A 13,862-nucleotide genomic window follows, 5' to 3' on the forward strand; every position below is an offset into this window, starting at 1 on the left:
ACACTTACACTTTGTAAAGAAATAGACTCAACTCACATCTCTGAGGCGCCAATAATACTCAGCTCAAATTCTTCTCTAATTTGTCTGAGTCAATCAATATGCTTTCATACTTTCCACTACAATGACTAGAAGACAGTCCTACTTCCTGATCACATTACTCCAATGTCACTCAGTGCATCTGCGAGTACTCAGAGTACAATTTACAAAATGAACATGAAAAGGTTTTTTTTTAGGATTTATTATGTTTAATACTAAAAGAACAATAACAACAAACCATGTAAACAACGTTATTATAAAATAAATAAATGGGTAAGGACAGACAATAATCTGAACAAATTTACCAAGTTATTTGTGTATGTACTGAAAATTTTAATTAGTAACTCTAAACACTTACTGCCTTCTCCATCATCTGTAACTCCCAATACCAAGCGAAGAAGGCACTGGGCATGTTTTCTCTCTTTTAGGAGCACTTCAGCATACCCCGGAAGACGAAGAAATAATCCAAAAGCAGCCAAAGAATGGGCAGGTATGGGAGAAGTGGCTTGCACTGCTGACTTGACAGGTGGAGGCTCAGCTGCAATAGTTTCTGGAGCTTCATAAACTAGTTCACCTGATTGTTCTATGGTCACCCATTCAAACTGATCACTATCTTTTGGTTTTTCCTGAGTAGTAGATGCCACCACTGGAGCACTCACCTAAAGAGAACAGAAGCATTTAGTTATTTCCACTTTTCAATACTGGGTTCAAACACAAGACTCAAATGACCTCTTTAAACTATAGGAACATAAAAACTTAAAGGATATATTCTGAAACAACAAGGAAACAAATACCAAGAAGAGTATGACATCATGAGCACAGCAGTATCTACCAAGTACGTCTATATTAGAACTGCATTTTCCTATTTAGTGAAATAGCTACAGATTCTTCAAAATTATGTTAAAATCTTGCAATTCAAACTGATTCACTTATTTCTAGTATTTTTTTGTTAATGAATTTGTTTGTTTAATATTATATGTAATTCTGGATGGCCTGGAACTCAAGAGATCCACCTATCTCTACTTCCAGAGTGCTGGTATTAAAGCCACCAGATCAAGACCCATTTTAAGAATATATTTACATGTGTGACTGTCTTTGTGAATGAATTCTGTGCATATCAGTGTCCTTAGAGGCTACAAGAATATGCCATTTCCCTTGAAGATGGAGTCATTTGTGTGCCACCTAATATGGATGCCAGGAACTCAACAATTCCTCTGAAGAGCAGTAAGTCCTATTAACTACTGAACCATCTTTCTAGCACCAGTACTAGCCTTTAAAAAAGTTCACCAAGACTCTTTTCTTTGTAACAGATGAAGATCATTACAAAAATAGCAATCCATCAAAATGCAGAGCTGTGGAGCTCAATCACAAAGGATATACCTAGAATAAACACTCATACCTAACGCTCAGGAAACACTGTGAAAGAGTGGGAAGAATGACTATAAAAGCCTAAGTACTAGGGAGTTTGTGAGATAGTATCTCCTAGTAATATCAAATGCAACAACCATAACACGTCTCCAATATGACTGCCCAAATTAGAGTTGATTAAAGACAACACCCACAGAAATGCCAAAAATGGGCAGGTGAAGAAAACCTATGAAGTCTCAACCCGACACACACACACACACACACACACACACACACACACACACACACAACAAACTATAGGCAACTAAAGAATATTAAGAAAGGGAGAAATAGTCCTCCCCAGGGAAGAGCAACTGGTTATCTAACACTAAATGGTCAGCAATGAAAACAAGCAAACAACACTCTACAGACTGAGAAGGCTATTATTTATAGAATATATACATATATGCATGCACGTAATAACAATGAATAAAAAGGTCATGAATTTGGAACAGAGCAAGGGGGAGTATATAGGAGGATTTGGAGGGAGAAAAAGGACGGGGAAATGATGTAATATATTACAATCTAAAAAAAACTAAAAACGCCGGGCGGTGGTGGCTCACGCCTTTAATCCCAGCACTCGGGAGGCAGAGGCAGGCGGATCTCTGTGAGTTCGAGACCAGCCTGGTCTACAAGAGCTAGTTTCAGGACAGGCTCCAAAACCACAGAAAAACCCTGTCTCGAAACGCCCCCCCCCCAAAAAAAAAAACAAAAAACAAAAAACAAAGAGTTCCTTGAAACCACAGTTACAGTAGTTAGCTAGGATGACTTCCTAACTCTGTCATTCTTCTACATTATCTGGTGCTGGAATATTGGGAAAACAGTCCTTTCTTCCCACCTACTCATGGAGGATCATCAGTGTGTATTCTAATTTTATTTTATAAGTTACTTTAGTTTACTATTTATTCTTATGACCTAGTGTAAACAGATTTGGTATCTAGATCTCCTGCATAATTTCAACACTGTGTGCATTACTCTTTGAAAATCTCCCCTACTTCGAAGCTTTCAGAACATTCGTGGTCCAGTGCCTGAACTTCATGGAGACAAAATTTCTTATACCAGAGACCAATATTGTTAGGGGGAGTCGGATTACAGGCACACTCTTGTAGAACCTAAGAAATCCATTCACACACAGGTATGTATATATGAGTTTCCATAATGACATAACAGATATTCTTAGTCCTTTAAACATAATAGCGATAAAAGAAACAAAGAACTATTATAAAGTTGACCGCAGAGAAAATACAACACAGTACAATATACATTTTAGAACTAGACCCAAGACCAGTAGCTCTCAACCTTCCCAGTGGTGCAATCCTTTAATCCTCAATGTCAAAGTGATTCCCAACCATAAAATTATTGTGTGGCTACTTTCTAATTGTAATTTTGCTATTATTATGATTCATAATGTAAGTATTTAATATACTTGATATCTGATGTGGGGTCATGACCCGCAGGTTGAGAATCACTACCCTAGATCATCATTTCAAACCCTGTATAATGAAAATGTAGTGGGTTTTGTTTCTTTCTTGAGAAAAGGTCTTGCTATCTGTAGCCAAAAATGACCTCAAACTGGTAATTCTGCCCAAGCCTTCCAAGTGCTAAAATTACAGGTGTGTGCCAAGATACCCACCAGATTTTCCCCTTTGTTCATAAAGAACATTATAGAGACAACTGACAAAATTGTCCATTAATATAACAAGAACATGAGAAACAGAAATACATAAATGACAGGAGCAAGAACAAACACTGACATGGGCTGAATTAATGATTTAAAACCATCTAAAGGGAAATGGTACCTAAGACAAAAGTAGAAGTTAAGCAAGGCACAAATGAGTAGTATGCTATTATTTTACTATGTTGTTTATTATAATAAACACAGTCAATACCACATCTAAGCCACATATAGAAACGAGAGTGTGATGACCGTAACATTAACATAAAGGGTATACTTTAATGAGGGTCTTTATTACCAGCTGATCTTTAAACATTCTATATAAGCCCTCTGTGACTTATCTAGTGCTCAAAAATTATAAGGCCAAGAACATTTCAAGGTTGAGGCAACCACTATGCATACACAATGCACCATGGTAGGAAGCTTAGCTTACCTGCTGAATTACTTCTGGATAGAGCATGGGCAATCTTTCCGCAATAAGAGCCAATCCACCCATTCCTGCAAAAACTTGTAATGGTGACTGAATGGGACACGTTTCCAGCAAAGATTCATCTAGTACTCCATCCATACACTCATCACTCGGAGTAAGAGCCTCATCTTCTGGACAGCTACCAATTAACTCTCCATGATCTATATAACACATTACACAAAAACTTAGTGTGTCAGAAAGAACCTGTGTACATATACAACATGCTTTCATTTATGTAAACATAAAAAGAAAGAACAGGAATGACGAGATGTTCAGTGGGTAGAAGCAGTATTTGCTGTGTAAGCCTGAGTTAAATGACAGGAATTCACAGTGGAAGGAGACAATGTCTCCAAAAGTTGAACTCTGACCATCACATTTGTGTTGTGGCACACACACGTGCACATACACTCTGATAATAAGTAATTTTTGAAGGAAAAATAACAAAAGGGAACAAAAAACATCAAGTTATAACCCCAATTTTTAATTTACATGCCTATAGCAATCTGTAATTGCAGTTACAGAGGAATGGACTCCTTTCTCTGATCTCCCTGGGTATTAGGCACACAGGTAGTGCATATACATATAGACAGGCAAAAAATTAATACACATATAATTTTAAAGTGGGGGCTGGAGAGATGGCTCAGAGGTTAAGAGCACTGGCTCCGCTTCCAGAGGTCCTGAGTTCAATTCCAAGCAACCATGTGTTGGCTCTGAGCCATCTGTAATAAGATCTGGTTTCCTCTTCTAATGTGCGAGCATATATGCAGGCAAAATACTGCATACATAATAAATAAATAAAATCTCTTAAAATTTTTTCAATTAAGAAGTTAATGAAAATGTTGACACAGTTAAGAAAGTTACAAATAATCCTGCTAAAGATTTGATAAAAGTAAATATACTAAGGTTTACTAAGTAATATAAATAGCTTGTAACTAAGAACTAAATTGTAATCATGAGAAAAATACAAAATGTAAATATGATCAAATGCTCACACTGTGAAATGAATTATTTACAGAGCATTTGGGCAGTGAAAAATTAGAATCAGCACTCATTAAATAGGGCATGCACTTTGTCCTATTCATCTATACAGAAGTAACATATTTAAAGCATGCACATGCTAAACTATTTAATGGACTCTACAGGTAACAGGATAAAATACAGGATCCCCTTTAAACATATGAAAAATCTTTATAAGCAATGAAAGCAGTTCAATATAAGTGGCCAGTAGAGTAGGAATTTACAAATTGGGGATATAACTTGATAATAAAATGGCAACAATGTAATTCTCAAAAATAAAGTTAGAAAGAAAACCTATGCACATGTCTGAAATGATGAACTAAGATGAATTAAGTTTCCAAATGAAATAATTGTCTTCAATAATTTACAAATAAATCAAATCACCAACAAAAAGTACCACTAAGCTGAGATATGAAAATAACTGATCAATTTAAAATTGAGTCATTAGCTCAATGACAGTGAAGACACCATCTTATATATGTGTATGCATGTGCTGGAAAGGAGGGGCGGCATGCAAATGCATATTAGGAGAGGTCAGCCTTAGTTGTTGTTCTTAGATGTCACTGACCTTACCTTTCCCCACCCTGGTTTTTATTTTCTCTGTGTAGCTCTGGCTGTCCTGATACTCACTTTGTTTTGTAGACCAAGTTGGCTTTGAACTCACAGAGATCGACCTGCTTTTCCTGGGATTAAAGGCATGTGCTGCCTGGCTGACCTTACATTTTGAGGAAGGGTTTCACTTTAAAAGCTGGAGCTCGACCAATTAGAGTAGGTGGGCTGGCTGGTGAAAATTAGGGGTATTTTTGTCCCTGTCCCAGCATTGGGATGACAAGCAGAAGCCACCACAGTCAACATTTTTATGTGAATGCTGGAGATCAAACTTGGATCTTCATGATTGCACAGCAAGTCCTTTACTGACTGAGCCATACTGCCACCACTGGACTGCAAGTTTTAAAGGAGTATCACGTACATACCTTTTTCAGGGTGTAGTCTTTTAAAAGAATCTGTTTTGGACAAACTTGGGTCTGTAATAACTTTTGATCCCAACTTAACAGTAAGGTCTATTGAACGGTAACCTTGAGGAAGTTTTCGGTCATAGAGAAGAGTTAAAAGCTGGGCAAGCGTCATTTCAGCTGGCAATGGCTGACCTAAAAATGATGTAACTAAGTTAAAACAAAATTCTAAGAGGGAAACATTTTTACTTGGCTTGACTTTCTTAATTAATTATTTTACTAAATCATGAACAAAAGTTTGACAAATATACCATTTTCAAAAGTTTAAAATTACCAGAAAAAAAAAAATCTATAGAATACCAAGGTCAAACCACAAATGAAAGATCAGATATTCTAAAAGCTAACATCTGCAAATATATTCATAGGTGGCTTAGATAACGAATAATTTAAGATCATGTAACTGCAACTATTATCTCTAACTAAGGATAATATATTAAACATGGGCAAACAAGTTTATAACAAAATTTTTTAAGAGACATAGTAAATAACCCACCACTTGACCTCTGCTATGAACTTAGGGTGTGAAGTTAAGAAAGAACATCATTCAGTGTTAGTTGGCAATAAGAGTATGGCACAGACAAAAATGTATATTACATTAACAGATGGAAATGTTAATTACCAATGCCCTATGGTGGAATTCTCAGCTACAATTGTACCTATAAAGCCTGTCTGATACTACTTCTTCATCTCACACTCTATGCTCATAGCAAAAGTAAGGAGATAAAGGGGATAACTTTGTGACACTGAAAAAGACATTGAAAAGGCTACTCTTTGTGGGTTTATTTTACCTAAAAGGAATTATGCAGAAAAATCCTCAATAACTCATTTAAATCATTCAAAGCAACAGACCCAGAACATAATTTGTGCAGTTATAAGTCTCAGATTCTGCTCTGCTATTTCCTCGTCATAAACGTTACCTGCCAGGAGTCTGTGAAACAAGTGAAACACTGGGACAGTGATTGTTTTGTTGGCGGTATCTGCACTTGAGGAAGTACTTCCTATTTTATCAGGAATTGCTCTTCCCCTCCTGGATGGCGGACGAGGTGGTGTAGCAGACACAGCACGTTTAGACTGCGATTTCAACCCTTAAACATAATAATTGGTTAGGTTTCATTATTTTTTTGTAGTTAGGATATATAGTATAAATTTTTTAAATGTTTTAATAAAAATAGACATTCATTACACCAAATCATTAATCCAGACCTAACTCCCAATTCTATCTGACCTGCAATCTGACAAACAATCAGAGACTTCTGGTACAAGATTTTAAAATATAGTATTAAAACATAAGTCCAATTTCCCATGAGTACATTTATTTTATCATATGTTTCTGTAAATACACAGTGCTGTATTACATTGGAACCCAAGGAAAATAAAGACAACAGAAAGTAGAAAGCATACCAGAAGCAACAACCACGCTGTAGTTATCCTGAAATCCATTTTCTGCCTTAACCTTTTCTTTCTCTTCCTGGTTCTTCTTCTCTTTATCATCTTTTTGTTCACTAATTAGTTTAGCTGTGATACTTGGAGTATCTGTAAGAAAATACTGTCTAAAATACAGTGCTTTTCTACATTATCCAGAAGAAAGCAACAGTATTAGTGTTTAATAGTAAGATGCCATTTCCAACTTAAAAAACAAAAACAAGCGAGGTTTAAAATGCAAAGATTATAGCACACTAAAATTCTATTGTATTCTTTGTGTAGCTGCAGGGAAGAACCGCAATTCTATGCAAACTACTGTGCTAGCGATATGGAAGGTGAACTAGAAAACAGTCTTTTTCTTACTATGACACAGGGCCTCACTGATGATAACCCTAAGCTCTAGCTAGCCTCCTGCTCCAGCCTCCAGAAACATTTTTTTACCCCCATAACTGTCTTGGAATAGAAATCTTTTACTTTATTTTATAATAGTGAATGGTTTGACTTACTATCTGCAAAAGCTAATAACTATTTTCTTCTTTTTCTTTAAACATGAAATCCTTTATGAATTTGCACGTCATCCTTGTGCAGGGGTGCTGCTTATCTCTGTACTGTTCCAATTCTAGTATACGTACTCCCAAGTAACCTTCCCAGTCTTTTCAAGCTGTCTTTTACTGTGAACTTTAGGTTTTCATGTGATAAATGGAAAGCTCCCAACTTTTCCTTAAACAATTCTCTGGAAAATATTGGTCTCCCTCTTAAGTACATAAATAGGAACATAATATTTTTAGGTCATAACACATACCTACTTTAAAATCCAATACACATAATCATAATCAGCTTTAGAGGCAAAATGGGTCATTCTCACAAGCACATCACTAGAGAAAACTACAGTTATTGTTCACAGAAAATAATCATAATTAGGCCTTCTAAGAGGCATCAAACCCTAATTATTCAAAGTTGATGTTCACAGTGCCATATAAAGCAGCTATTTCCAGGTAGGCTTAGTAGCTCACACCTTTAATCCTAGCACTTTGGAGGTAGAGGCAGGCGGATCTCTATGAGTTCGAGGCCAGCCTGGTCTACAGAGTGAGTTCCAGGACAGTCAAGGCTGTTTCAAAGAAAAACCCTGACTCCAAGAAGAAAACAACAAAAAAGCAGCTTTTTCCTTAAGACACTGCAACACTGCAAACAAGCACTTAGGGGAGAATGGTAACTCTGCTTTCTTCATTGACGTTTACAAACAGTGAGGTAACTAGGTAATCCTACTACTTTTATTTTGATTTTTGGTAATTTGTTGAATTTACCTCTAGATTCAGAAAATACTTATTAATTTAAAAACTGTCATTCATATGGTTATATGTCGGAAAATCCCATCAATGATTTCCAGAGGACTGTTTGCACTTCTAACTCTTGTCCCATTATCAGAGGACATAGGTGGCATCATAGCTAAGACTAATATTGCCTGAAGGTAATACTCATTATTGCTTATTTAATTTGTATTGTTTTCTGTTTTCAAGTTATGAAGATATTTAGATTTTTTTTGGTTGTGAAACAGTTTCTGGGTGGGTGGAAACAATACAGTTACAGGGGATTGAAGAGATGGCTCACTGGCTAAGACCATGTGCTGTTTTTGCAGAGGACCCAGTCCTCAGCACCCACATGGTATCTTACAACTGTCTCTAACTCCAGTTCCAGAGATCTAATGCACTCACGCTCTTTTCATCTTGCAGGCACTGCATGTATGTGGTACAGACATACATAGGCAAGGAAAACAACCATAAACATAAGTCTTATTCTTTTAGATCAAATGCAAAAACAGGATTAACGAGAAACTAAAATTTAACTTACCTGAAACTCTATCAAGAACATCTGATAATGTTGTTGAGACTGGCAAATGAAGAGTACGAAACTTATGACCTGCCCCATACATTGGGTGTTGGATCACATGGCTGGTTGCATTAATTCTCCCTTTGTACAGCTGGGGGAAAAAATTTAGAAGTTGAGTGTTTTAGGATACATACCATTACAAAAAAATTTCAAAGACATAAAAAAAAGTTCAATAAAGCATATAAAGTAATGTGTATATTTTATGTATTTCTTTCATGCTTTCTATAGGAATTGCTCATCAACTTTTTAGATTGGTATTACATATTCTGTGTGTCCCCCCAAAAATCGCACAATTCAAAAAAACAGTATAATTGTTATTCTAATAATAGGGATATGGCAAATTGTCCTTTAGGACACTTACATTCTGTCACTGACATAAACTGCTCTTGTTTCAGTCTGCTACATTACTAAAGAGAAGTGTGGCTGGTGTGAAGGCCCAAAAATGTGAGCCTATTCCACATTGTCTAAAGGTTAGAGTTTGAGCTTATTTTTATTCTTTCAAAGTTGTTGACAACAGGAGGATAGAAAACAAGATATCCTGACCTAAGTTGTGGTCACTTGGTACTTTGGACATCAAGATGGCCCACAGAAGTAGATCCATTCCACTCTGACCAAGGTCAGAGAATTCAAGCATACTTCTGCTCTTTCTTTTGAAATAGGAGATTTGACATAGCGAGTGGCTGCCTTCAGAATACTTGGTCCAGGGTTGGCTCACTGCCCCAAACATCAAATACTTTTACTCAGGAATTAATGGCTTGATGTCTCACGTATTGGAACAAGTAACTGTTCTAGTTGTCCTTTGTATCATGTTAAAGTCATCTTTTGTCTTCTTTCCCCCTTTTGTATGGGGGTATAAAAGTATATGGAAAATAAATGTGGGGTGGGGTGGAGAGAATTCAGCATTCACTGAATTGCCCTTCTGTTATTATCCTGGGACTCTGTGTTTCCTTCTTATCTCTGTTCCTCCTGCTTAACATTTCTAATCCTCACGCCCCTACACTGGAACATACGAACCTGCTGTGGCTAGGATTGCGACAAAAAGGTGGCTCCTGACAGGTTGGAGACACGGCTCCACAGATAAGAGCCCTTGTTCTGACAGAGGACCTGGGTTTGATTCCTAGCACATACATGCAGCTCACATACTATAGTTCAAGGGATCCAACATCCTCTTCTCACCTCCTTGGGCAACAGGCAAACACATACATTCGAGCAAGACACTCATACACATAAAGTAAAAAGAAAAATAAAAAAAAAAATGAGAACAGAACTCACTGCAAGTTCTCTTAAAAAGTATGCAAGTTATACAGACATGCAGGTAATCATTAAGATGACTCACTGGACATGGCGACTGAAGAAACATTGTCACTTTCTCATCCTCCAGCATCAACTGTAAGAAGAGTCTTCGTACAAACCCTGAAATATTACCAGAGGTTGGGAGGCTACCTCTTTGAGGAGCTGTCTGAAACAATTCACAGAGAACCTGGAGAGACAAGAATTTCAAAAGTAAAATGGAAGATTTGGAGATTATTATTTTGAAAAATGAACAAGAAATTAAGAATGTGAACTAACAAAAGACTTTTTGTTTTGTCTCCCTAGTCCTGGCTGTCTTGAAACTCACTCTGTAGACAAGGTAGGCCTCCAATTCACGGAGATCTGCCTGCTTCTGCCACCCAAGTGCTGGGATTAAAGAAGCATGCCACTAATGTTTGGTTAACAAAAATATGTTAATGCATCGTCTCAAAATAAATTCTTTTTTAATCTTAAAATATGGGAATAGTCTTTATGCTAAAGTGTTTATACACAATATTATCTGTGTTGAAAATTAACTGATACAGGTATTATTATCCCTGATAAATATATCAACTTGTCCAAAGTCACAAAAGCCACAGAGCTGAAGAACTTAGCAACAAAACAAGGCTCCAGCAAATATTCTTAATTCTAGCTTGCAAAATTGTTGGCCATGCAGACTAACTCCAATAAACTGTAATGTACAGAGCCTCTCTCCTGAAACCTACTCTTAGTGTCTGTGTGATGAGAGGCAAACCAACAGTGATGACAGGAGTCTGGTAATACCTACAGTCAATCAAGTTCCATCAGCAAAACTACATTCTAGGCTAGTTCTTTAACTAGGGAGTTTGAAAGAGTGTCAGATTGTAGCTAGAATGGTCATGAATTTAGAGTCACCTCATCCTAAAATGTGATGGATTTTGAAGACCATATATTCCAAGGAGAGGGAAAAGACACTGATACTTTAATTGTGCTTGGATTCTGACATTTGCATGTACTTAATCCCAAGTTTTATTATCACGTGGCCCTCACTTAACTATTTACAAAAATGTTATACTTTCTCCTATTATTAAGGTCCCACATAAACTCTAAGATGGGCTTTGTTCTCATACCTGTGCCATCAGCTTTTGATTATTAGGGTGACATGAAATACACTGCAGAAAGAAGGCAACAGTTGCATTCTCAATGGCTGTCCGTTGTTGAGTAGTCAGTCCTGTTGTAGCTGCTGAAGAATGAGAAGCTGCTCTTGGGCTGCTCTGCTGTGCCCCTAAATTATGTCCTCCAGCAGTGGACCCAGAGTGACACAATAAAAACAAAAGTGCTGTCCATAGTGGATTAACTTCAGAACCACCAAGCCAATCTTTCATAATATGGCTATTGCCAACTTCAGTCAAAAACCTAAGAATAGGAGCGACTAGATCTGCTGTAATGGGCATCTTATTACAATGTTGTGGAACATGATGCCGCCTAAGTTTGTCCTGGGAATTATCTATTGACTGAGCAATGCTTTCTGAGTAGGAAATGTGGCTAAAACAAAAACTGGCCAGACTCCTCACAAGAAGGGAGGGCAACCCAGAATCTAGTAACTGTTTAATTGCTTCTGGAGACTGAGATGAGGAAGCAAGAGTTGCCAAATGAGATTCAGTTAGTGCAAGAGGTGCTTGTGCATTTTTGGAATCATCTGTCAGTGATGAAGTAAGATCTTGCTTCTTGCTATCATCTGTCATGGATAGTCTATGATGACACTGTACTGGAGGAGGGGTAATTCCCATCCAGCCCATGAGCAAGGAAAAGTAATTTGGGTGTATATGGCACATGGAGCAAAGTAGACTGTCAACAGCTTTCTTCAAAACCATGTTGCATGGAAGAGACATGGACCAATTAAAAAGTAGCCTAGAGAAAGAAAAGATACCATATGAATTTGTTTATAGAAAAACATTCATTGCTGGAAATACTTCTACTGGGATTAAATATAATGACAAAAATATAGTTTACTTAACATTTCTAACTCTCCTCCCATTCCCACTCCTTTTCTTTGAAAAAGGGTCTCGCTGTTTTTCCTCAATGATCCTGGAACTAGGTACACTACCTTCCTGTCTCCCAGTGGGCAACCATCTCTGCCAATCTCAAACTTTCTTCTTATATTTTCCTTCTACAATGTACATTAAAGAAAAATTTAGCTGATAGAAAGATTTGCAAGCAAGAATAACATAAAGCACTCTAGAACATCTACACAAAGATTTTTGATTTGATGATAAACTAACAATATTGCTAATCAATCTTAAAACAAGGCTGGGAGTATAGCTCAGTAGTCAATCCCCAGCATGGGAGAAAATAAAATGTGTTATCTCATTTATACTTTTGTACTACTTTTGTATTATTTTCAAATTTATTATTATCAAGAAAAAATTATCACCATTTGTTGGAACACAGTTCAAAAAAGAATTCTCATTTGAGAATTCTGAGTGCTTGGGAGAAAACTCCAAGAAAACAAGACTTTTGATTTGTGACCTCAGTTTCTTCAAAAACAAAACTAGTCTTGAAATGCATTGCTATGCTCTTCTCAGGTTACTTCAGCTGTTACTATTCATACGTTGGTATGAAAAAACAAGCTTTTGCCACGTGTGTTCATAAAAGAGTCACTTGAGTAAAGTGACTGAAGAGTATATAAATTGTCTGATGCTCTGAATAGAGCTGGCTATTGCATGAAACTTTAATCCACCTCATTTTTAGGCTCCATTCTCCCAGGTTCTACCACCTTTAGAGGGGAAAACAACTACTGAACCACTGAAACAAACAAAACACTCTACCTGGTGGTTTGGTTCAAGTGAAAACCAAAAATAATCTAGCTCCCCAGGGAAGAGGGCAGGATAGCACTCAAGACTTACTCAAATAGCTCTTGGTCGAGCAATGCTGGCAAATCATACTCTACAAGCAATTCATAACTGTGCCAAAGAATCGCTGCTACACAGTGTAGATGAGAGGGAGACGGCATGAGAAGACCATATTCAACAGCTGATGAGCTCGGGCACATATAGTTCATCCTGCCACTTCTCTTCAATGCAGCCATTTTTGCAGAGTCACTGACCCATTTTAACAAGGCCTGAATTCTTAAAAAAAAAAAAAAAAGAAAAGAAAAGAAAAAGAAAGTATAGTCATGCTACAACTGATATTGGAAATAAACATGGGAACTAGTACAGGAAAGGCAAAATTTTTAGCTCAAAAGCAATCAAAATATGTCTAAATATATAGAATCTACATTTAGGTTCCACTATATAAAACACATAAATAGATATTGATGTATAATATTTGTTTTAACTTTTATGAGGCCTTCCTAATGAAGAGTATTAAGTCCAATTCATTGCAGCATGTTTATGATTAAAAGAAAAATAGTACCAACATCTACCTGTCTTTAGTTCCAGGATCCTGAGTTGTACCAAGCTGGTAAAGAATATCTATTGTAGAATCGGAGGAAAGTCCATTCAGCCTTCCAAAAAGTAAAGGACTATTCAAATCTAAGTAAAGGGGGAGAGGGGATTTTTTTAATTAGTCAACTTAAAATGAATAATATGCTTACAATTTTATTAATTAAATGGCAGTTATAGATTATGAGAAAACAGTTCAAAAGTAACAAAGCTTTAAGAGAAAT

At 36.7% G+C, this 13,862-nt stretch overlaps 1 protein-coding gene and 1 pseudogene across 10 annotated transcripts in view; both read right to left on the reverse strand.

Annotated features, from left to right (window-relative positions):
* Nucleotides 1-13,862, reverse strand: part of Birc6 (baculoviral IAP repeat containing 6) — a 195,994-nt gene that overhangs the window by 56,482 nt on the left and 125,650 nt on the right. For all 10 annotated transcript variants that reach the window (XR_009057854.1, XM_057783178.1, XM_057783186.1 and 7 more), the window contains 10 exons: nucleotides 13,620-13,728; nucleotides 13,102-13,323; nucleotides 11,326-12,106; nucleotides 10,263-10,406; nucleotides 8,888-9,017; nucleotides 7,019-7,150; nucleotides 6,535-6,702; nucleotides 5,579-5,752; nucleotides 3,552-3,748; nucleotides 395-695 (listed from right to left, as the gene is read on the reverse strand). Coding sequence is in view for 9 of the 10 variants with exons in the window: in XM_057783178.1 (XP_057639161.1) it covers nucleotides 395-695; nucleotides 3,552-3,748; nucleotides 5,579-5,752; nucleotides 6,535-6,702; nucleotides 7,019-7,150; nucleotides 8,888-9,017; nucleotides 10,263-10,406; nucleotides 11,326-12,106; nucleotides 13,102-13,323; nucleotides 13,620-13,728 (2,358 nt within the window). In the remaining variant the exon portion in view is untranslated. The remainder of the gene's footprint in view (nucleotides 1-394; nucleotides 696-3,551; nucleotides 3,749-5,578; nucleotides 5,753-6,534; nucleotides 6,703-7,018; nucleotides 7,151-8,887; nucleotides 9,018-10,262; nucleotides 10,407-11,325; nucleotides 12,107-13,101; nucleotides 13,324-13,619; nucleotides 13,729-13,862) is intronic.
* Nucleotides 7,583-7,681, reverse strand: LOC130889554 (U6 spliceosomal RNA; annotated as a pseudogene).

This window comes from Chionomys nivalis, chromosome 1, assembly GCF_950005125.1.
Source record: "Chionomys nivalis chromosome 1, mChiNiv1.1, whole genome shotgun sequence".
Classification (NCBI taxonomy): Eukaryota; Metazoa; Chordata; class Mammalia; order Rodentia; family Cricetidae; genus Chionomys; species Chionomys nivalis.